General features: G+C 57.4%; 1 protein-coding gene across 5 annotated transcripts; it reads right to left on the reverse strand.

Annotated features, from left to right (window-relative positions):
- Nucleotides 1–230: 230 nt before the first annotated feature.
- On the reverse strand, nt 231–21227 carry RAB7B (RAB7B, member RAS oncogene family). Of its 5 annotated transcripts, none has more exons than XM_070054944.2 (7): nt 21050–21165; nt 19450–19622; nt 14148–14216; nt 13754–13880; nt 12938–13153; nt 8144–8269; nt 231–2196 (listed from the first exon to the last, which is right to left on the reverse strand). In XM_070054944.2, the coding sequence occupies exons 3-7, from the start codon at nt 14198–14200 to the stop codon at nt 2119–2121; spliced, it is 600 nt and encodes a 199-aa protein (XP_069911045.1). In that variant the 5' UTR covers nt 14201–14216; nt 19450–19622; nt 21050–21165; the 3' UTR covers nt 231–2118. The 5 variants fall into 5 exon arrangements, with proteins under 5 accessions (XP_069911045.1, XP_089167496.1, XP_069911043.1 ...); XM_089311370.1 differs by lacking the exon at nt 21050–21165 and adding an exon at nt 19880–20073; XM_070054942.2 differs by lacking the exon at nt 19450–19622 and having other exon boundaries at nt 21050–21227.
- Nucleotides 21228–21494: the final 267 nt, after the last annotated feature.

Consider the following 21494-nt stretch of genomic DNA (forward strand, 5'->3'; position numbering starts at 1 on the left):
TCCTGGCTTCCGATCAGTGCAGCTCCGGCCGTTGCGGCCATCTGGGGAGTGAACCAACGGAAGGAAGACCTTTCTCTCTGTCTCTCTCTCTCTCACTGTCTATAACTACCTGTCAAATAAATTAAAAAAAAACTGAATGCAGGGGCCCCCCTTGTTCCCAGGGGATGCCTGAAACCATGGATAGAATCAGATCCTATCCCAGCAGAGACGGTCTCTCCCATGCACACGGATCTAGGATACAGTTTAATGTATGACCAAGCACAGGAATGACCGGTACGTGAGTGCGACCTCCAGAGCCTTCATGTGCCGGGCATGGCCACCCGTGCGTGCTTGATGAGGCACCCAACGCAGCCTCTGGCCGTCGCATCGAGGTGACTGGAACACCCACACTTCAGTGCCCAGATGGGCCACCTGGTGACAGAGAACGAGCCTGAGTGGTTAGCGGGCGGGCAGTGTAGACAGCGTGGACACTCTGGACAGAGACACGATTCGCGACCCCTGGGAGAGAGACAGCAGGACAGGGCGAGATGGCTCACTGCCACTGCGAGCAGCGCACAGGTGGCAAGTGTTGAATCATTTATTTCTGGACTTTTCCATCCACACCGCTGCCCAGACGACCACGGGTAACTGAAGCTGGATAGAGTGAAACGGCGCCTTAGGACGCGCTGTGCACAGTGAGCACACCCAGCCGCGGCACATCCGGCTCCCAGCGCCCCGGGTGACGAGCAGGAAGCCACCCCAACGAGGACACGCCACCGCCTCTGGGACCCTGACGTGAGCTCCAGTCTGCCCCTGTGGGCCCTCCGCCCCCTCCATGCTGCTCTCCCCTCATATCTGGAGTCGGATGACACGGGGCCCTCACAGGTGACCTCGCCAGCTCGCCTTGGAGCTGAGAGCGCCTTCGCTGGTGGGCATGGACTTGGCCACTGGAGGCCCCCACGGGCCAGCGTGGCCGCTCTGTCCAGCAGCAGCAGATCGTGCCCTTACACTTTTTTCCAGTGCCTGCCTGCCTGCCACCGTCAGAGCTGGCTTCTTTCCTGAATCACACGCACTGCAGTTTCTGCCCATTTCTTCCGAAGCTTAAGAAACTGGGATTCTCCTGTCCTGAGGTCAGCAACGCGCCCTAGCAGCTCCGCCAGGGTCCGTGAGCTCAGCCTGGCCGAGAAGGGGCACTGCTGCCCTCTGGTGGCTGAACCGTAGAACAGCAAGGCGCGTCCAGGGGGCGCCGAGCGGTTTTCCTGCCCCCCCCCCCCCCACAAAGGAACGCCCTTTCACTGTTCCTGGCCCTCACCTCGGGGCCTGGGCTCTTGCTCCTTTCTCTCGCTGAGCACCTTCCTCCGGCTCCCGGGTGGCACCTGCCTTCTCGTTCTCTAGCTCTCATTTTACATGCTGTCTCCAAACCCCTGTTTAGACTCCCTGCCTGCCGCCCCGCCCCCGCTCCCTCGCCTGTGTGGTTCGTCCCTGGACCTTAGGGCGTCGGAGGTGGCGGGTGCTCAGAAAAACGTGCAGAAGAAGCAGGCGTGCGCATCAGCAGCAACCGAGATCCAGTACAGCCTCTGGGCCTCAGAACCACACATTCACCCCATTTCACAGAGGAGAAAACTGAGCCTTGAGACACGCATGTGGGCTGCCGAGCACCCAGCAAGGAGGAATGCCCGCGAGCGCCCGCCCGGTGGCCTGCTCTGGGCCTCTCCAATCCCTTCTGCAAAGAGCAGAGTGGGCTCTCCGGCTTCCCTGCTGGGCGCTGGGGCAGGCCCCGCACGTGGGGTGCACAGCCTCAACCCTTGTTCTGGTTGCCGAGGGCGGCCGAGCCACATTGCCGTCCGTGCTCATGGCTTTGGGGTGGGAGGTGCAGGGACAGGGAGGTCAGGCCCAGGAGCTGGCAGGACTGGCCTCTGCTGAGGTGTGCCGTCTGGGGCCACTCAGGGAGTTGTGTCTCCTCCAGGGTCCGGATGTTGGCTGTGACCTTCCAGGCCCAGCTGTGGCCTCCCTGGTTCTGGGTCCAGCCGAGGGGTCAAGGGTTCTGGCTCAGCCCGCCAGGCTGGGGGGCTGCTGTCTGGTGTCACCTGCGCTCCAGTGGAGGGGCCAGGCCCGCGGCCGGCCGTGTCGGTGCGGGAGTCAGCAGCATCTTCTCCGGGCCTGGTGGGGCGAGAGCTTGATGGAGTCGGTGAGGTGGCTCTCCAGGATGTTGCGGTACTGGGGAAGGGACAGCCGGTCAGTGCGAGTGTCCCCGCGTGCCAAGGCCACCGCTGCGCCTGGCTTCGCATGTCCTCCCCAGGCAGGAAATCATGCCCCCCACCCCCCAGGAGCCCCTCCAGCCTCTCCCCAGGAGCCCAGGCCGTTGGGGTCTGGATTCAGGGCTCCTCCCAGGTCCCATCATTCTCCACTCCCAGAGGGACCTGTGAGGCAACCCTTGGGCTCAGGCAGAGATGAGGGAGGGCACGCCCCCCGCTGACAGCCCGACACCCCCACTGCCTCTTCCCCCTGCCCCCTCTGCCACCCCGGCCTCTCTCCAGCCCCGACCGAGGCACAGAGAAAGCCCTGCTCTGTCTGATCGCCCCCACCAGCTCTCCTCTCAGCAGGAGCCCAGCCTCTGGCTCAGGCTCAGGGCACTGGGGGCAAGGACTTCCCAGGCGATGGCTCCCATGGGCTGGAACCTCGCTTCCTGGAGGGGCCCCGTGTGCCCCCCGCCCAGGTCTCGCCGGCTGCAGGGTTCCTGTGCATGGCCCTGGGGAGCGCGGGCCAGTGGCTCCAGCTGCGGTGATGAGCCGGAGCGGGGCAGAGCCTCCCGCGTGCCACGCACATCTGTGCTGGGTGCTCTGGGGTCGTGTCTTCTCTCTGGTTTTATCTGCTTGGCAGCACAGGAGATCCCAACCACACCCTTAACTCCTGTGGCCCTGGGCCCCGGGAGCTGGTGTCAGCCTTTCTGGCTGCTTCCTTGATCTCAGAGGCTCTCCTCGGCCCCTGAGAGGGTGCCCTGTCGCCCTGTCGCTCACGCCACCCCAGACTGAGCCGTCACTGGCCCTGGGAGGGGCACTAGCTCCTGGCATTTGTTTCTTGGCTAGCCTCTTATTCTGACCCTTGCCTGGGAGGGCTTGGGCCGGCAGAGCACCAGCTGCCCCTAGAAGTCTAGCTAGTGGGCCTCGACTATCCCTTAGGAAATCCTTTTGAATTATTATAATTCTAAATTAGGATACACAGGCTGGGGCCAGCATTGTGGCACAGCGGGGTAAGCGGCCGCTAGCAATGCCGGCGTCCACATCAGAGTGCAAATTCTAGTCCCAGCTGCTCCACTTCCTATCCAGCTTCCTGCCAGTGCACCTGAGAAGGCAACAGAAGATGGCCCAAGTCCTTGGGTCCCTGCCATCCACGTGGGAGACCCGGATGGGGCTCCTGGCTCCTGGCTTCAGCTGGCCCAGACCCGGCCATTGCGGACATTTGGGGAGTGAACCAGTGGATGGAAGATCTCTCCATCCGTCCCACCCTTTGTTCCTCTGCCTGTCAAATGAATAAATAAATCTCTTAAAGGAAAAGAACACTCGGTCAGGCACAGTGTGACAATGTCTTGGGTAACAAGGATCCCCAGTTGTATACACAGTTGTGAAGGGCGCTGTGATGTCTGTGCTGTGACACAGCTCTTACAGTACACACACAGCTTATTGTGGAATTTTTTTTAAGTCTTTAGGGCGTTTCTTTTCTTTCCTTTTAAAAAGATTTCCTTCCTTCCTTCCTTCCTTCCTTCCTTCCTTCCTTCCTTCCTTCCTTTCTTTCTTTCTTTCTTTCTTTCTTTCTTTCTTTCTCCTTCCTTCCTTCCTTCCTTCCTTCCTTTTCTTTCTTTCTTTCTTTCTTTCTTTCTTTCTTTCTTTCTTTCTTTCTTTCTTTCTTTCTTTCTTTCTTTCTTTCTTTCTTTCTCCTTCCTTCCTTCCTTCCTTCCTTCCTTCCTTCCTTCCTTCCTTCCTTCCTTTCTTTCCTTCCTTCCTTCCTTCCTTCCTTCCTTCCTTCCTTCCTTCCTTCCTTCCTTCTTTCTTTCTTTCTTTCAAAGGCAGAGTTAAAGAGGGAGAGACAGATCCCCCAGCTGCTAGTTTACTCCCCAAATGTCTGCAATGTCGGGGGCTGGGCCATGCTGAAGCCAGGAGCCAGGAGCCTCTTCTGGGTCTCCCACGTGGGTGCAGGGGCCCAAGCACTTGGGCCATCTTCCACTGCTTTCTCAGGCCACAGCAGAGCGCTGCATCGAAGGTGAAGCAGCTGATACTGGAACCAGTGCCCATATGGGCTGGTGGCATGGCAGGAGGCTGCTTACCCCGCTGTACCTCAGTGCTGGCCCCCTTAACTTTTTTTTATTTGAGAGGGAGAGAGCATCCATCGACTCACTTCCCAGATGCCTGTAAAGGCTGGGCCAAAGCCAGGAGCTGGCAACTCATCCCAGGTCTCCAACGTCGGGGGCAGAGCCCCAGCTGCTTGGAATCATCGCCCCCTGGCTCTTCTGTCTGCCCTAGCAGGAAGCTGGAGTGTGGAGCGGAGCCGGGTATCGAACCCAGGCACTCCACGCCAGCCCCTGCATGCATTTGAATAGGAAAAACTGGGGAGCGGTCTGTGCTCTGCAACGGGAAGTCTGTCCCCAGGAAGCCCCAGGGAAGCCCCCACCTTGGTTTCCTGTGCCATCCTCTGCTCGGGCCCCTGGGCAGCTTGCTTGTCATCCAGGTAGGGTCCGGCTCGTGCAGCCTCAGTGAGGCTGTGACCCTGGGAGTCCTACCTGTCACCTCACAGGCTTTCCTTTAGGCCATGCACCCCGGTGACCTCCTCAGGGTGCAGTAACTTCACGGAGCAGCTGCTAGCCCACTGGTTTCCCTCCTAGACAATGTGATTGTCCCACTAACCCTCCAGGAAGGAGGCCTCTTTCTCTGACAGAGGGCCTGCTCACTCCCCAGCTCCCTGTCGTGGCTCAGGGCGTCCCTAACCCATCGCCCCTCCTCTTGCCACATTAGAGATAGTGCGGCCAGCTGGAGGGCTCCGCTGCCTTCTCTCGTGCACTTGACCGCACCCCACCCCAGGGTTCTGTCCCAAGTGCCCTGGCCAGCTCCGGCCTCCCTCGCCGTCGCCGGAGCCTGGGCCATGGTCTCTGCAGCAGGGAATTCCTCCGCTGGACGCCCCCGTGCGTCCCTTCCACCTACAAACAGCCGCCTTTCCCCATCAGTGCCTCCTCTGTGCTGAACCCCTGGGAAGCTGCTTTAAAGAGGGGGCAGCGGTGGGTTGGGAGGTGGCTAAAGGCAGAGCCTGGAGGTGGCTAAAGGCAGAGCCTGGAGGTGGCTAAAGGCAGAGCCTGGATTCACGTCTGGGCCTCTGGCCTTGCCCTTCTCTCTGCCCTCTGCCCCTCTCGCTCGCACCCTCAGTGGCCTCCCAGGTCCACCTGCACATTGCGAATGGCCCTTCCTAACCCCACCCATGCCGCTGCTCTGAGCAGGTGCCCTCGGCCACCCCAGCCACCAGCACCTCCGAGTCAGCTCCAGACCTCACTCTGACGGTCCACACACAAATGTCGCACGCCCCTGACCTTGAGCCTACGAGGTCTGCACCTCGCCCTAGCCTGACAGCTCCCAGGATGCACTTCCTCTTAAGGAAGAGGAAACGGAGGCCCGGTGACTCGCTGGTCTTGCCCAGCCCCCGCCCCCGCAGAGAGCGCTGGGACAGAGGTCAGATGCTGTCCAGCCTGAGGGCAGCACCGCACCTGTGACTCCCACCTTCTGATCAGCGCAGGGGACTGGCCTGGGGCCGCCACCCCTGCTTTTGGCAAGAATGTTTTAGAAAAGCCTAGCAGACGAGCTACCATCTGCGAAGGGCACCATGTCTTCAAAGTCAGCACCACGGGGAAGGTGTTAACTCAGCCCCAACACAGTAGGGAGGACAGAATTTGGGTACTACAGATGCTCTCCGCACCCAGACGCTGTCTGTGGGCAGATGGGAGCTTCCTGGGACTCTGCATTCAGTACTGTGCATGTGGGGGAATACGAAACACTGATCACCCTGTGAGGTCAGCATGTGGGAATACTGAGCACCAATCACCCCATGAGGTCAGCACATGGAGGAGTACTAAACACCGATCACCCTGTGAGGCCAGCATGTGGAGGAGTACTGAGCACTGATCACCCATGAGGTCAGCATGTGGGAATACTGAGCACCAATCACCCCATGAGGTCAGCACATGGAGGAGTACTAAATACCGATCACCCTGTGAGGCCAGCCTGTGGAGGAGTACTGAGCACTGATCACCCATGAGGTGAGCATGTGGGAGTACTGAGTACCAATCACCCTGTGAGGTCAGCACATGGAAGAGTACTAAACACCGATCACCCTGTAAGGTCAGCATGTGGAAGAGTACTAAGCACTGATCACCCAGTGAGGTCAGCATGTGGAGGAGTACTAAACACCAATCACGCTGTGAGGTCAGCACATGGAGGAGTACTAAGCACTTATCACCCTGTGAGGTCAGCACATGGAGGAGTACTGAGCACCAATCACCCCGTGAGATCAGCATGTGGAAGAGTACTGAGCACCGATCACCCTGTGAAGTCAGCATGTGGAGGAGTACTAAGCTGATCACCCAATGAGGTCAGCACGTGGAGGAGTACTGAGCACCGATCACCCTGTGAGGTCAGGAGGTCCGGGCACCTGCCTGAGGGGAGCCTGTTCAGTGACCTTGCGGTAAAGCCACCTTTCTCCCCTGTGCACTGAGAGGCAGACACCTGCTGCTTCTGTCTGAATCCAAGCTGGAGGAGCTGCGGGCCAGAGGAGAGGCAGCAGCCCAGCCCCCGGGGCAGCCCTGGGGTCCAGCCCCCAAGGTGTGCGGGTGGCAGGCGCCAGTCCTCTCCCCTGCCTCCGTCGCGGGCGGTACTTCTGTCCTTCAAAGCTGGTGGCACAGGGCCGGACAGACCAGTCACCACCACGACAACAGCAGGTGCTTCCGCTTAGGGGAGACCTCCCACCTCCCACTGTCAGTGCTCGCGGCCCCCGCGCTGACTCCACGCTGACTCATTGCCACAATCTGCTCTCCCCTCTTCTGGGGAGCCCACCCTGACTACTCGCAGACCAGTGGAACGGGCTGAGCCCCCCACCCCGTATCAATCTGCCGGGCCCTCTTCTGAGCTCCCACACCCCCATCAGAGCGCTGAAACCCTGCCACTGCTCTCAGCCACCTGCCGCGAGCTCCCCCCGCCTTGCCCGGACCGTGGGGGCTGAGTGTGCGCCTCTCCGTGCGCCCGGTCGCCAGCTCCTGTCCCACCATGCAGTAGCTGTGTTTCAGTCACTCACACGGCCCCCTCTCCTGAGAGCGAGGGTCCCCGGAGCCCAGCACTGGGCCTGGCTCATCTGATCACCCAGCAGGTGCTGGTGGAGCCGGGGCACACAGGGGTCCACGGATCTTCACGGTTTGACCACAGGAGGTCAGCGACTCCCACAACCTCGCTGTCCCACTGGGACAAACGCGTGGCACCATGGCGCTTCTCTCCCACCAGTGAGGACTGGATTAGATGCTCACGTCTCAAACCCTAACTAAATTAGGGTCTGCGGCATGAGCAACTGGACTGGAGTTTTTAGGATAACCAGCGGGACCACCAGGTACACACTCCAGAGCAGTCCCTCTGACTCCCGGGCTTCCAGAGCTGGAGTTCTGTTGAGCCCTTTCAGCAGCCTGCTAAGAGGCTGACCCAGGGCCGGCGCTGTGGCGTAGCGGGTAAAGCCACCGCCTGCAGGCTGGCATCCCATATGGGCTCAGGTTCAAGTCCCGGCTGCTCCACATCTGATCCAGCTCTCTGCTGTGGCCTGGGAAAGCAGTGGAAGATGGTACAAGTGCTTGGGCCCCTGCACCCACGTGGGAGACCCGGAAGAGGCTCCTGGCTTCAGATCTGCACCGCTCTGGCCACTGCGGCCACTGGGGGAGTGAAACAGCGGATGGAGGACCTCTCTCTCTCTCTCTCTCCCTCGCTCTCGCTCTCTCTGCCTCTCCTTCTCTCTGTGTAACTCTTTCACATAAATAAATAAATAAATCTTAAACAAAAAAAAAAAAAGGAGGATGACCCCACCTGTTCTCTGCAAGCTCCTTCCAGCCCCACCCCAGGCAGCAGCAGGTGCTACCGCCACAGCTACTCACCCTCGACAGAGCCCGACTGGCCAGCATCTCAAAGGCCTGCCCCACATTGATGTCGCTTTTGGCGCTGACTTCAAGGTAGGGGATATCCTTCTCTCGACACCAGCCTTGGGCTAACTCCTGGGGTACCTGAGTGAGAGGGAGGGATGTCACTGCTCCTGTACCATCACCACTGCTGTGGCATCATTGTCACGTCACTCCCTCCCGCCGTCACACCCTCCCACCCTCACCCCTCCCACCATCACCCCTCCCACCATCACCCCTCCCACCATCATTCCCCACCCACCATCACTCCCTCTCACTCTCACCCCCTCTCAGTCACTCCCTCCCACCCTCACTCCCTCCCACCCTTACTCCTTCTCACCCTTACTCCCTCCCGCCGTCATGCCCTCCCACCCTCACCCCTCCCATTGTCACACCCTCCCGCCCTCACCCCCTCCCACCATCATTCCCCACCCACCATCACTCCCTCTTACTCTCACCCCCTCTCAGTCACTCCCTCCCACCCTCATTCCCTCCCACTCTTACTCCCTCTCACCCTTACTCCCTCCCGCCGTCATACCCTCCCACCCTCACCCCTCCCATTGTCACACCCTCCCACCCTCACCCCTCCCACCATCACACCTTTTCACCATCACTCTCTCCCACCATCACCCCTTCTCCACTGTCACCCCTCCCACCCTCAGGCCCTCCCACCATCACCCCCTCCCCACCATCACACACTTCCCACAATCACTGCCTCCCCTCTCCCATCCTCCCACTCTCACTCCCTCCCACCCTCACCCCTCCCCACCATCACCCCCTCCCCACAGTCACTACCTCCCACTGTCACCCCTACCCACCATCACCCCTCCCCACCATCACCCCTCCCCACCATCACCCCTTCCCACCATCACCCCCTCCCCACCATCACCCCCTCCCCACAGTCACCCCCTCCCCACAGTCACTGCCTCCCACTGTCACCCTCCCACCCTCACCCCTCCCCACCATCACACCTCCCCAGCATCACCATCACCTTTTGCCATAACCCACGATCCCCAGCGACAGAGCTAGGAAGGCAGGGCACAGCTGCAGCCCCTGGCCTGGGCTGTCCTTTCCCTCCCTTTGGGCAGTGACCAGGTCCCCCTGGCCCTGTTATAACAAACATTTTATCTCATTCCCCCTCTTCCAGTTTGGTTTTATGTGAACGATTGAATACAAACTCTAAGACATCAGTTGGAACTATGTCACAAAATTATCCTTTTTCCAACCCCCAGCCCCCAGCTGGCCTGGGGAGAAAGCCGTGGCTAGAGTTTCAGGCGATGCTAAAACTCGCCTCCTCTTTTACTTAGAAAGGGAAAGTTATTTATAACGTGGGCTCTGATCCTGGAAATAGACTCGAGGTGCGGTACTGGGGACATGGGAACCATGCACATTTTGGAGATGCTGCTTCCATTAATTTCCCTTCCGGTCCACAATAACCACTAACACTCCGCTGGGCCTGTTACAGCTTCTCTCACTCATTGGAAACCAAATGGCCAACAAAAATTAGCCCAAGTCGCAACACTTCATTTATAATGGTTTTCCACTTCTTTGCATTTAAAGTGGTCGATTATGTAACTGTTCAAATTAGCATACTAATCAGTCACCCATTACTAAAAATAACGAAGAATATTTTTAGAAAATGTGATTCTAATTTCATGTGTCAGTGGTTAAGCCAGAAATTATCTGAGCAAAGAATCCCACAGCCAACAAAGCTGTTCTTTCCAATAAAAAGTGATTTTTTTATACTTCTACCTTTGGTAGAAGGGATTTTTTTTTTTTTTTTAAGATTTACTTTATTTATTTGAAAGAGTTACAGAGAGAGGTAGAGACAGAGAGAGGGAGGTCTTCCATTCACTGGTTCATTCCCCAAATGACTGCATCAGCCAGAGCTAAGCTGATCTGAAGCCAGGAGCCAGGAGCTTCTTCCGGGTCTCCCACATGAGTGCAGGGGCCCAAGGACTTGCACTGTCCTCGGCTGCTTTCCCAGGTGCATTAGCAGGAAGCTGGATAGGAAGTGGAGCAGCCGGGACTCGAACCGGCGCCCATATGGGATACTGTAGCATTGCAGGCAGTGATTTTACCCACTGCACCACAGCACCAGCCTCTGTGGGCTGTGTTTGCCAGAGAAAGACCTAGAGGATGTGCAGGCGTGGGGTCATCGTGAGTGATGAAGCCGCGAGCACATGGCGCGGGAGCACGGGGCAGACCGCAGGAGCGTGCTTTCCCACTGTGCTGAGCGTCGTCGGTCCCTGGGCCCCAGCTCCAGCTCCCCGGGCACCCAGGAGCTCTCGGGCACGCACCTCTGCTATGTCTGTGTGAGGTCTTCGGGAAGTCCGTGGGAAATGCATGTATGGAAAAACTCTGCATGGATCTCGGAATGTTTGCCCCAGATACACTTGTCTCTCTGTTCCATTTTCCACGAACTTTTTGAAGTAGCCTCCTATGTTACTCAGAAAATCGGAGGAGAAGCATTTTCACGTTAAAGCAAACATACGTTGGAACCAGAGTTGTGGTGTAGTGGGTTAAGCCACAGCTTGCAACACTGGCACCCTACACGGGCGCTGGTTTGAGTCCCGGGTGCTCCACTTCCAATCCAGCTCCCTGATAATGTGTCTGGGAAAAGCAATGTGGAACATGGCCCACGTACTTGGGCCCCTAACACCCTGTGGGAGACCCAGATGGAGCTCCAGGCTCCTGGCTTCAGCCAGGCCCAGCCCCAGCCATTTCAGCCATTTGGGGAGTGAACCAGTAGATGGAAGATATCTTTCTCTCAGTTTCAAACAAATAAGTAAATCTTTTTTTAAACTACTGACGAAGACATACAATGTAAAATTCATATAAAGCAGATGTTTGCAAAGGAAAAAAATTTGAAGTCAAAGGAAAGTTTTCAATGATTTTTTTTTTTTAAAAAGATGCATTTATTTGAGTGGCAGAGTTACAGACAGAGGGAGAGAGATCTTTCATCTGCTGATTCACTCCCCAGATGGTCGCAATGGCTGGAGCTGGGCCGATCAGAAGCCAAGAGCCAGGAGCTTCTTCCCAGTCTCCCATGTGGGTGCAGCGGCCCAAGCACCGGGGCCATCCTCCACAGCTTACCCAGGCACATCAGCAGGGAGCTGGATCGGACAAGGAGCAGTGGGGACTTGAACTGGTGCCCATGTGGGCTGCCGGCGCTGCAGGCTGGGGCTTTAACCCACTGCACCACAGCACTGGCCCCAAGCAGGGATCTTTTTAAAAGGCTAAATCAGAAATTTATTTCTTTTTAAATTTATTTGAAAGGCAGAACTACCGAGAGAGAGAAGGAGAGACAGAGGGAGATCTTCCATCTACTAGTTCACTCCCCAAATGGCCACAATTACCAATGTGAACCAGGTTGAAGCCATGAGCCCAAACTCCATTCTGGTTTCCCACACAGGTAGGCCTTGTTCTCCTGTTGCTTTTCTCGATTTGAAGCATTGTGAAAACACGGTTCAAACGCCCTGATTCAGTTCCCCATTACTTTTCTCTATTTGAGACAATAGCAAAAACTTAATTCAAACAATTTTTTGGTGTCATTTGGGCTTCTCTGGCAGGAGAGCATCTTTTGTAAATTAAATCTACCTCTTCCCTTTCCTACTGGCGATGAGCAGAAGAGCTGTCTTCCCAATGGCCCCGTAGTCATGGAGCAGGCTGGCTGTCCAGTTAGCCCCTCGGTGCAGGGCATGCTGAAGCTATTTAGGTGAATACTTTCCCATAAGACATGCCATTTTTAATTTAAAAGGTAGTTTAAGGGGCTGGCGCTGTGGAGTAGCAGGTAAAACTGCTGCCTGCAGTGCCGGCATCCCATATGCACACCAGTTCAAGTCCCGGCAGCTCCATTTCTGATCCAGCTCTCTGCTATGGCCTGGGAAAGCAGTAGAAGATGGCCCAAGTCCTTAGGCCCCTGCACCCATGTGGGAGACCTGGAAGAAGCTCCTGGTTCCTGGCTTTGGATCAACACAGCTATGGCCATTGCAGCCATCTGGGGAGTGAACCAGTGGGTGGACGATCTCTCTCTCTCTCTGCCTCTCCTGTGTAACTCTGACTTTTAAATAAATAAATCAATCTTTTTTTAAAAAAGCAACTTAATAATTTTAAATTAATTTTTTTACTTATTTATTTAAGAGGCAGATAGACAGAGGGTTCCCATCTGCTGGTTCACTCCCCAAATGCGCACAGGAGAGGGAACTCCATCCAGGTCTCCCATGTGGGTGGCAGGAACCTGACTACTGGAGCCCTCACTGCTGCCTCCCAGGGTCTGCACTGGCAGGAAGCTGGAGCCAGGACTGGAGCTGGCACTTCAACCCAAGAACTGGGATGCGGGATGCAGGCCTCTTAACTGGCATTGTAACCACTGCGCTAAATGCCTAGTGCAGTCGCAAACTTTATTGACCCTCAGCCGAAATACTGTTCTACAGAGCCGTTCAAATTCCACTGAGGCCTAACTCCTGCCTACCTTAGAAACCCCACCACTCCCTGTCTCTAGACAAAATTGTCCTCAGTTTTCATCATGCTGGAACCCACTTCTTCTAGGGCTCCTGTATAGATTCTGGGTGTGGGAAGATTGCAATCCCCAAGTCTCGCAGGTACTTCTCTACCATTGCGTTGGCCACTGTGTATTACAATAGTCTTTGGAAGGGTCTGGATTCAATCTCAGGCTGAAATTCTCCAAGTTGTACTGCAGCTGACTCAGCTCTGTGCCGCGGGTGCTCACACATGGCTTGTTGAATGAGTGAATGAATGAATGAACGGTACCTTCCGGTCAGCCAGATCGATTTTGTTCCCCAGCACCACCATGGGGTAGGGCTGCTCCACAGGGATGATCTTGGCCAGCACGTCCCCCCGCCAGATATCCAGAGCTTCAAAGGACTCCAGGTCAGTGACATCGAAAGCCAGGATACAGCCGTCGGAGCCTTTGTAGAATGTGGACACCACAGAGCGGAACCGCTCCTGACCGCCTGTGTCCCAGATCTGGCAGGGAAGAGCAGCCACATACGGGCTGTGATGAGCGCATGGAGGGAGGCCCGACCACAGAGAGTCCCTCCCGCCCACGCCCACCACACGCCTCTGCGGAGACGGGCACAGCTGAGCTCTCCGTCGCTTCTGCGTCATCAGCGCTGGGACTGTTATTCCCGTCTGATGGATTTGGAAAGCTGGACCTTGGGAGTGACTGCCCAAGGTCATCTGCTAGGTTTTCCAGGGAATCTGAGACTGCATGGGGCTTCTCATCCCCCAATTCCTGGATTTAGATCAAAGATCAGCAATATTTTTTTTTCCCTGAGAGAACCAGGTAGCAAACATTTGAAGTGTTGCAGGTCCTACTGTCTTAACAGCTCACCGACTCCACCACTGTGTGCAGAACACATTGTGTTCACTAACACAACCAATGTTCACTAACCAATGGGTGTGGCTAGGTCCCAGAGAAAGCTTATTTACAAAATCAGGCTGAAGGTTGCCAGTCTCTGCTCTAGGCCACTCTAGCTCCCGAGGTACCCACCATGCCAGTGCCTGTCCAGGGGGTGCGGGGTAAGTTCTAGGGGGATCTGTGCTGCCCAGAGCAAGGCTGCTTACCTGCAGCTTCAACGTCGTGTCCTCCACTCTGATGATCTTGGAGAGGATGCTGGCTCCCAGCGTGGTCTGGTAGTCCTCATAAAACGTGTTGTGCACATACTGGTGAAGCAGGGAGGTCTTTCCCACACTGCGGGAAACCCGACACGCGTGAACACACACGCGCGCACACACACACACACACACATTCTCAGAGTCTCACCACACCCCTCTTGCTGCTGTCTCTCCCTGGGATTCAGAACTTCTAACATCTGGTCCGCCAGGGACTAGGGAATGGTTTCTGGAGGCAGAAACCAATCAAAATGAGCCGAGAGGTTGGGGGAGAGCTGCATATCCCACAGCCAAGGGCAGGGCAAGCCGCTTTCCTTTCCCAGACCCTGAGCCGAGCCGGGCTCACCCAAGGGCGCCGACGATGATGAGCTTCAGGTCCACCTTCTTCTGGGGATTCATGGAGCGGCTCCAGAGCCTGCAGAGAAGCAGAGGCCGACCCCGGCTGGTCAGCGGGCTCTGTGGCCACAGTCAGGCTGGGCTTCGCGTCCCCCTGTTTGCTGTGCAGACTGCTGCCTGCCCTGGGCCCAAGGCCTCTGAAAGAGACCCTTCCTCCCTCTCTCCCTCCCCCTCACTGCCCTGGGGGTCTCTGCAGGTCAGTTTGGAAGAGGGGTGACCCCACGGACAGGCAAATCCCTCAGCCCTCAGCTCTACCAACCCTGCTCTCGGAGGCAGCCTGGAGTGCCAAGGCAGGGTGGGACCGGACAGCAGCCTCCCCGTCTGCGAAGCCTGGAGCCGGGGATGGAGGGCCAGTGCGGGAAGAGGGGATGGGGGTGCCGCACAAGGGGCTCATTGTCAGGAGAGCCCAGCGGCGGTGGGTGGCAGCATGCCCCGCCCCCGGCCGAGGCGTTGCTGCAGTTGCAGAATCAAAAGGCTCTTCTCACTGCAGCAGGCGGGGGAATCTACATGTTTCTAGAAAGCCACTGGGCAGCCAGTGCTGAGCGTCCCAAAATGGGCACTTCCAGGAATTTGTCTTAAGGAAATAGTGGGAAAGGCAGGCGAAGAGTCCTGTTCCAGGCTGTACTGCACAGTGCTGCTGTTAAACATCCAAGCATAAGGAAGGGCTACTCATGGCACACGATAAACTGCTAAGCAGACATCAAAATGGAGCTGTTGAGTATTTTACAGGACACGGGAGGTGCCCCAGGATCTCACTGAAAAACAGAAGATGCTAGCCCGTACATGCTATGTCACCCCACGCGTTTAAGGACGCCCCTTCTTGCATAGCAAAAGGCCTAGAAAGAAGTACATAACAACCCCACTATGGGTTTATATCTAAAGGATATGGCATCACTAGGTCGAGGGGAGAGGTGCACCTCCACGGTCCCATGCACAGTAGCCAAGAGGTGGGATCAACCGAAGTGTTCATCCACTTGGATTAAGAAGCGGCAGTTGCTCTCCCATTCAGGCTTCACACAGAAGGAAAACCTGTCACTTGCAACCATGTGAATGGACCTGAAGACCTTCCTTTAGATGGAAGAAGCCAGGCACAGAAAGACAAATGCTACGCGAGCTAAACAAGTTGAACTCATAGAAGTAGAGGCCAGTGGCGGTTAACACGGACTGGGGGCAGGCGCAGCTGGGGAGATGCTGGTCCAAGGACACCAAATTCCAGCCAGGAGGAATAGGTTCAGGATACCTACTGTACCGCACGGTGACTGTAGTTAATAACCACAATAACTGTGAGAGCCCTGCAGGGGTGCCCAGGGAGCAGGCCAGTGGTGTTAGTGTCCCCTTTGTGGAACAGGTCATGGACCTGCGGGGATGGGAGGTTCTGCCCAGAGCCTCTTGCCCTGGAAGCCAGAGCTGGCAGCACGGGAACTGAGCTGTAACCCAGGAGGGCAGGGATGGCATCTACCTGACGGTCCATGCATCCATGGCCAAATGCCTACTGCATGCAAATCCCTGCACTGCACACTGGGGGTAGCAGGGAATGAGGGCCATACCCGAGGGAACCCATCATAGGGAGTCGTCAGGGAAGAAGAGAGGACCGAGAGGACCGAGTGACAGCGGAGAGAGTACTGCGCCCCTGTAGACGCGTGGGGAATGCACTGTGGGAATGCAAGGGGACTGGGCCCGGAACAAATAAAACCTGTGGTTGGGGTGGTGTTTCCAGGGTGGGAATGAGGTAACCAAAGGCCTGGAAAGGTGAGTGGAGGAGGTGGCTGATCAGCCTCAGGTGAAGGCTGTGGAGGGAGGGAGCCTGGAGAGGAAGCAAGAGTAACGTGGCCTGCAGGTACCCAGCAAGGATCCTGACAATCACCCATTCAGTCACTCACTCAGGGAACCCGGCTAGGCTCCAGGCATGCAGAGGGAGGGAACTCGGGTATCAACCTGGGCTGGCGTGTTGCAGTGGCATCGCTGCCACCAGGGACGCCAGCCGAGGGAGAAGTGGCTGGAACTCATGAAAGGTGTGGTCTCTAGGCTCCGTTAGCACTTTAGAAGGGGAGCTCCTAAAGGCATTGGGGCCACAGGCTGACTCGGCTTCAAAACCAGAACAATGCCTTAGAAAGTTGTCAGCGCCGGGACACAGGGAGTGGGGAAAGAACAGGCCTGGCTGAGCGCCTGCAGCGGGCCACCCTATGCACACTAGGGGCCGTGGGGAGCCTCGGTGCAGCCCCCCACCCCCGAGCCCAGGGCAGTGGGCACCTCCTACCAACTGCGGCCTGGAAATATTCAGAAAAATAACTGCATCTGCACTGAGCCCGTGCAGGCTGCTTTCCTTGTCTTGATTTCCTGAACAGTGGATATGGTAACGCCTCACAGAGCGTTTGCCTGCTATTAGGTATTACAAGAAATCAGAGATGATATAAGGGAATGTGCATTGCTGAACATACAAATACTTTGCCTTTTTATATAAGGGACTGGAGTGTTTGTGGATTTCTGTGTCATTGGACGAGGAGCCTAAAACAGAGTCTGCTGTGGCTCCCTGGGAATGAAGGACAACCCAGGCTCAGAGAGACAGTCACAGTAACACCTCCAAGACCACACAGGTGGTAAACGGATGAGCCAGTGTTGGTGTGGAAGGCCGGAGGAATCTCTTCTGTGTCCTGTTACTTCCCCATCCTCAAAGACTGAACCCGTGGGATCTGTGTGCACAGGAATCCAGCGTCCTGGGCTGGGAGCCCGAGGACAGCTCGGGGAGACAGAGAAAGGACAGAGAGGTGCAGCGGAGGAGGAAGGCCTGGGAGGGAGATGTGTCACGGCCCAGAACCTGACACATTGACATTGTCGGAATGAGTGCATCTCACACTGTAGGTTCACATCCCTGGGCCTGGCAGCGGGCGAGAGCTTGGCCGAAACACAGATAAGTAATACGCGTATCTTTGTGAAAGGAATGAACACATTCCTCTCATACATTGAACACATACAATGCAGTCACTGGCACAAATTAAGGGCCCAAGAAGTGCCAGACGGTTGATGACTGTTATCCACACACAACGGCAGCCTGTCGGGTCGACACGATTCGAATCTATTTTATTCCCAAAGAAATGGCTGCCTAAAGAAGTTAGGCATTTCCTCCTTCAAGACAGAAGCCTGCACGTGGTACAGCCCGCACTTGGTGCTGGTATTCGAATCCCCAGCCTAACTCCAGAAACTACGGTCCCAGCTGTGAATGTTTGCTGCTTGTTTGCAAAACTCCAGTGGGAATCACCCAGCCTGTCCCCGTCGGAGAGCTCCGGGCCTGGCTGGGTGAGGGTTTGACAGGGGGCAGCCCAGCTGGTATGAGTAGGATGTTGGGGGCTGTAGGGAGAGAGCATCTGTGATACAGGCAACTGAGGATCACCACCCGAAGTGGAAATCACCCTTACCTAATAGAAGACAAGCCAATGGATAAACAAATGTCAGCAAGTAGCCAATGGAAGTCTTTAAAGAATCAGGACACTTTCAAAGGAGACTCAAACCTACTAATGATCGTGGAAATGTAAATTTAAAGATATTTCATTTATCCACCAGAGGAGAAACGATTTGAAAGGACGGCTGATCATGCTGAGGGTGGGCAGGCTGCAGGAGGGGCACTCCCGGGGCAGGGGTAGAGCGCGAGTCGCACAGGCATTTCGGAGGGCATTTGACGCTATCAAAACCTCGTCTGCTCAGACCCTCGACTCTCTTGCTAGGACTCGGCCCTGCTGAAACTCACACGCGTGCTCGCAGGTGTCCTTGTACGCGGACGACTGCCCAGGCGTGGGTGTCATCCAAGCGCCCATCAGGCAGATTGCCCATATGGATTCTGACCCACTCCCACTCTGCAGTGCTGGGCAGGTGTGAAGAGATGACGCCAGGACGTGGGAGGCCACGCGTGGTAATGTGAGTCAAAAAACGAAGGCCGAGGGACGATGCGGATGGCAGGATCGCAGTTGCCTGACAGCAAGCAGCAGCCTCCTGGCCCGTGATTCATGTCTTATGTGTGCTTTCCCTGCAAACGCGCAGCCAGCCAGATGCACACCAAATGATGAATAAGAGAGAGCGGGCAAGGCAGAAGAGAGTCTGAGGGCCACTGGGCCATTTTATGTGCCTGGCTTTAAAATGTGTTGCATACACAAGCCTAAGTTATTTTTTATTTGACAAGCAGGGTTAGACAGTGAGAGAGAAAGACAGAGAGAAAGGTCTTCCTTCTGTTGGTTCACCCCCCAAATGGCCGCTATGGCTGGCACTGCACTGATCCGAAGCCAGGAGGCAGGTGCTTCCTCCTGATCTCCCATGTGGGTGCTGTGGGTTCAGGGCCCAAGCACTTGGGCCATCCTCCACTGCCTTCCCGGGCCACAGCAGAGAGCTGGAGTGGAAGAGGAGCAACTGGGACTAGAACTCAGTGCCCATATGGGATGCCGGCGCCACAGGCGGAGGATTAACCAAGTGAGCCATGGCACCGGCCCCCAAGTTATTTTTTAATTAAAAAAATCAAATAAAGACTTTTTTAAAGACTACGTGCAGCCCAGAGTCCTCTGAGTGTGATTTCCCCGTGGGACGACGCCCTCCAGGGTCCGGGGTGGGACGGGGAGGCTCCCGGGGGAGCCTGCAGTCAGGGCTCTCGCCCTGCTCCCCACACGGGTGGCCCAGGGGGGTCCTGCGCACTCACCAGGGAAATGGACGTCCCTCTGGGGGGTTCTCACAGCACAAGAGGCCCCCCCGGTTGGGGAGGATCCAGGAGAGCAGGAGGAGCTTAGGGGCCAGAGACCCGGCTGTGGTGCCAGCCGCCGTCCCCATGGCTGCCGTGTGCAGCCTGCACCCCACCGGCAGGCCCACCGAGGCCGTCTGCTCCACGCTCCCGCCCAGTGCTCGCACCTTCTCCATCGCAGCTGGAGCGATGCAGCTGCCTCTCCCGGGGCGGGTTGAGTCCTCAGTGCATGCCACCCTGCTGACGTTTGGAAGCTACTGCCTGGATTTTACTTGAGTCCTTTTCTCCCTCAGATCCTTGTCGCCTGCACTCCTTCCAACGCCCTGACCGCCTGGGTCCCTTCCCTTGGTCCTGCCCTCAACGTGTGCTGGCACCGCAAACTCCCCACCCAGCTCCCAAAGGGACCCGCATCTGCTGAAGCTGCTATTTAAAAACAGCAGCTCTGAGTCCAGGATCACCCACAGCAACGAGCGTGGTGAGGACTGGGTCAGTGGCCAGGATCGGGAGTGGCCGGGCGGATACTGGCTGGGCTCACCTAGGAGGCTTGTACAGATTCAGGGTGGCGGAAGTCCCTTCCCTTGCCCACTCTCCTCTGCCGTTGGCTGGGCCTTGGCCATGGCTGTTCTTTGAGGCCTCCTCCCACCCACTCGGCTGAGTCAGATGTTTCAAACCAGGGCATCTTCCTGGAGGCCGGGCTGTCACCCTTCTCTGTTAAATAACCGAGAGAGACACGACTGGACTGCAGGCCCCTGGCCCGGGGCGGCCGGAGCAGAACCGGCAGCCGTCACCTCCCGCTGCAGGTGACCCGCTCATCTCCAGCTGTTACCTGGCAGGACTTCCAGGCTTGGAACCCGGAGCTGGCCCATTTGCCAAAGCTCAGGTGTAGCTTGGTCCCTGCACAGCAAGGGAGCTGTTCTCTCGCACCTGCTCTGCTCTCACCCTCCCACTCCCCTTTCTCTCCTTACCCCACTGGCCCCAGCCAGGACCCAGGCACAGTCTTCTGCGTCTTTGTGCTGGGATGGCTGCCGTTCCTGGGGGCAGGCACAGCAGCGAGCAGGGCACAGCAGAGTCTGGAAGCAGGCACAGGCTCCCCACCCTGTCCTGCTATTTCCTCTGACTTCTCGCTCTGCTTCTCGGCACCCCCTCTCCCACATGCTATTGCCTTGGAAAATGACAAATACACCCGCCCTAAAACACAGAGCTCTCTCAACTGCTCCACCCACTAAACCCTAGCAGGTCTAGGCCTGCTCCTTCGGGGAAGTGCACCCAGAGCCTGGTTTCAGGAGCCTTAGCATTCTCCCCAAGTAGACTGCGCGTTCCCAGTGGGCAGGGCAGTGCCCTACACCTCTCTGTATCTCCCCACCCCCAAACAGACTGGGACTAGAGGCCTCTACAAGTAACCATCCATTCTTTTGTCCACAGCTGTGTCCATGCATCTATGCGTCCACACCTCCAGCACACCTGCTGCACGCCTGCTGCGCGCACCAGCCCTCTGGGGGCCGGAGGATACAGAGTTACCATCTCAGTGGGAGCTCTGCCGGTGGGGGATTGGTGGCCAAGCCCAGAGGAACTGTTTTTATTGAAGCACAATGCGCGCCTTACAGAGAACCTGCAATTTTCAGAAAGCTCCAGACAGCGGTGGATTCCTGCCTCAAGAACAAATTGGCTGCAAGCTGGGGCAAGAATCCAGATCCGCCCGACTCTGCACCTCTCGCCCAGCCTGGCAGCGCTGTGCTGGGAAGTACACTAATGATCTCCAACAGGCGGGGCGACACAGCTTCCACCCAGAAAGTAGCCAGAGGCCGCGGGCCCTCCCAGGGGGCTCGGGTTTCCGGCAGGCCCTGCGGGTTTGGGCAGCGACGCCGCCCACTCCGGGCGGACCATGCCGGCAGCAGCGCCCCGCCTGGGACTGACGGCCCTTGCAGACTCCCCCAGCTGGACCCCAGCCCGCGGGCCGCACAGGGAAGTCTCACGCCCCAGGAACTTCTCCAAGGCCGGGTCCCGGCCGCCTCTACGCCCTGCAGCAGCGAGTCTCGGCCTCCATCCTTGCCTCCCCCGCCTCCGCGCCTCCCCCAAGCACCCAGATAGCTCGGACGCCGGCCAGGAGGACCGCGCCGAGCCGCCAGGGCACTCACAGCGGCTGCGGCGCGCACTGGGCATCCGAGGCTGGCCGGCAGCTCTCCAAGAGTCTGGGGCGTGTCGCCGGGCGCGGAGCGAGCCCCCGAGGTGGCCGAGGCCAGGGCTTCCCCGAGTTTTCCTCCTCTCCCTCTCGGCACACACTTGGGAAAGTTGCACAAGAGGCTGGGCCGGGGTGACCTCAGCCGTGTGGGCGGAGGGGGTGGGGTGGAATGGGAAAGTCAGGGCCTTGCCGCTGCTGCCTGCTGCCGGAGCTTCCTCCCCGGGGAGGGCCGAGGGTGGCGGCCCAGGGCCGGGAGCTGCACGTGTGGCGCCAGGGGGGCTCCAACTGCCTTGGCCCTTCTGTTGGTGGAATTTTCAGATACACACAGGTGTGCTGGACTCGGTCTCACCACCAGCCTGGAGGGAGGAGGTCAGGTCCTCCCGTCTTACCCTGTCCTCGTT

Source organism: Oryctolagus cuniculus, chromosome 13 (genome assembly GCF_051225735.1).
Source record: "Oryctolagus cuniculus isolate XC-2025 breed Fujian yellow rabbit chromosome 13, ASM5122573v1, whole genome shotgun sequence".
Classification (NCBI taxonomy): domain Eukaryota; kingdom Metazoa; phylum Chordata; class Mammalia; order Lagomorpha; family Leporidae; genus Oryctolagus; species Oryctolagus cuniculus.